The sequence below is a fragment of the Nanorana parkeri genome, unplaced genomic scaffold, assembly GCF_000935625.1.
Source record: "Nanorana parkeri isolate BGI_ZX_2015 unplaced genomic scaffold, ASM93562v1 scaffold644, whole genome shotgun sequence".
In the NCBI taxonomy this organism is placed as follows: domain Eukaryota; kingdom Metazoa; phylum Chordata; class Amphibia; order Anura; family Dicroglossidae; genus Nanorana; species Nanorana parkeri.
Genome location: NW_017306912.1, coordinates 52986 through 53207, shown reverse-complemented (window position 1 = coordinate 53207; position 222 = coordinate 52986). Strand labels below are relative to the sequence as shown.

At 52.7% G+C, this 222-nt stretch overlaps 1 protein-coding gene across 1 annotated transcript in view; it reads right to left on the bottom strand.

Annotated features, from left to right (window-relative positions):
* LOC108792443 overlaps positions 1 to 222 on the bottom strand; it is a 13273-nt gene that overhangs the window by 1598 nt on the left and 11453 nt on the right. Inside the window, exon 7 of the mRNA XM_018563230.1 lies at positions 11 to 130. Within this exon, the coding sequence (XP_018418732.1) occupies positions 11 to 130 (120 nt within the window). The remainder of the gene's footprint in view (positions 1 to 10; positions 131 to 222) is intronic.

Here is a 222-nt window from a genome sequence, read left to right as displayed (position 1 = left end):
TGGGGCGGGCGTCTCTTCCGCTTACCGGGGCGAGGGAGCTCCGGGCAAATGGGACGACACAAAGTGGAGATCTCCGGTAATGGTCCCTTGAACGATGAGGGAGCAGAGTGTGGTATGGACACCCCTTCATCTGCAGAAGATAAATGCAAGACGTTTAATGGATGTTTATCTGGTGAGGAGCATCGTGTTTCACTGCAGCCAGAACTGATATGTTTCTGGAAG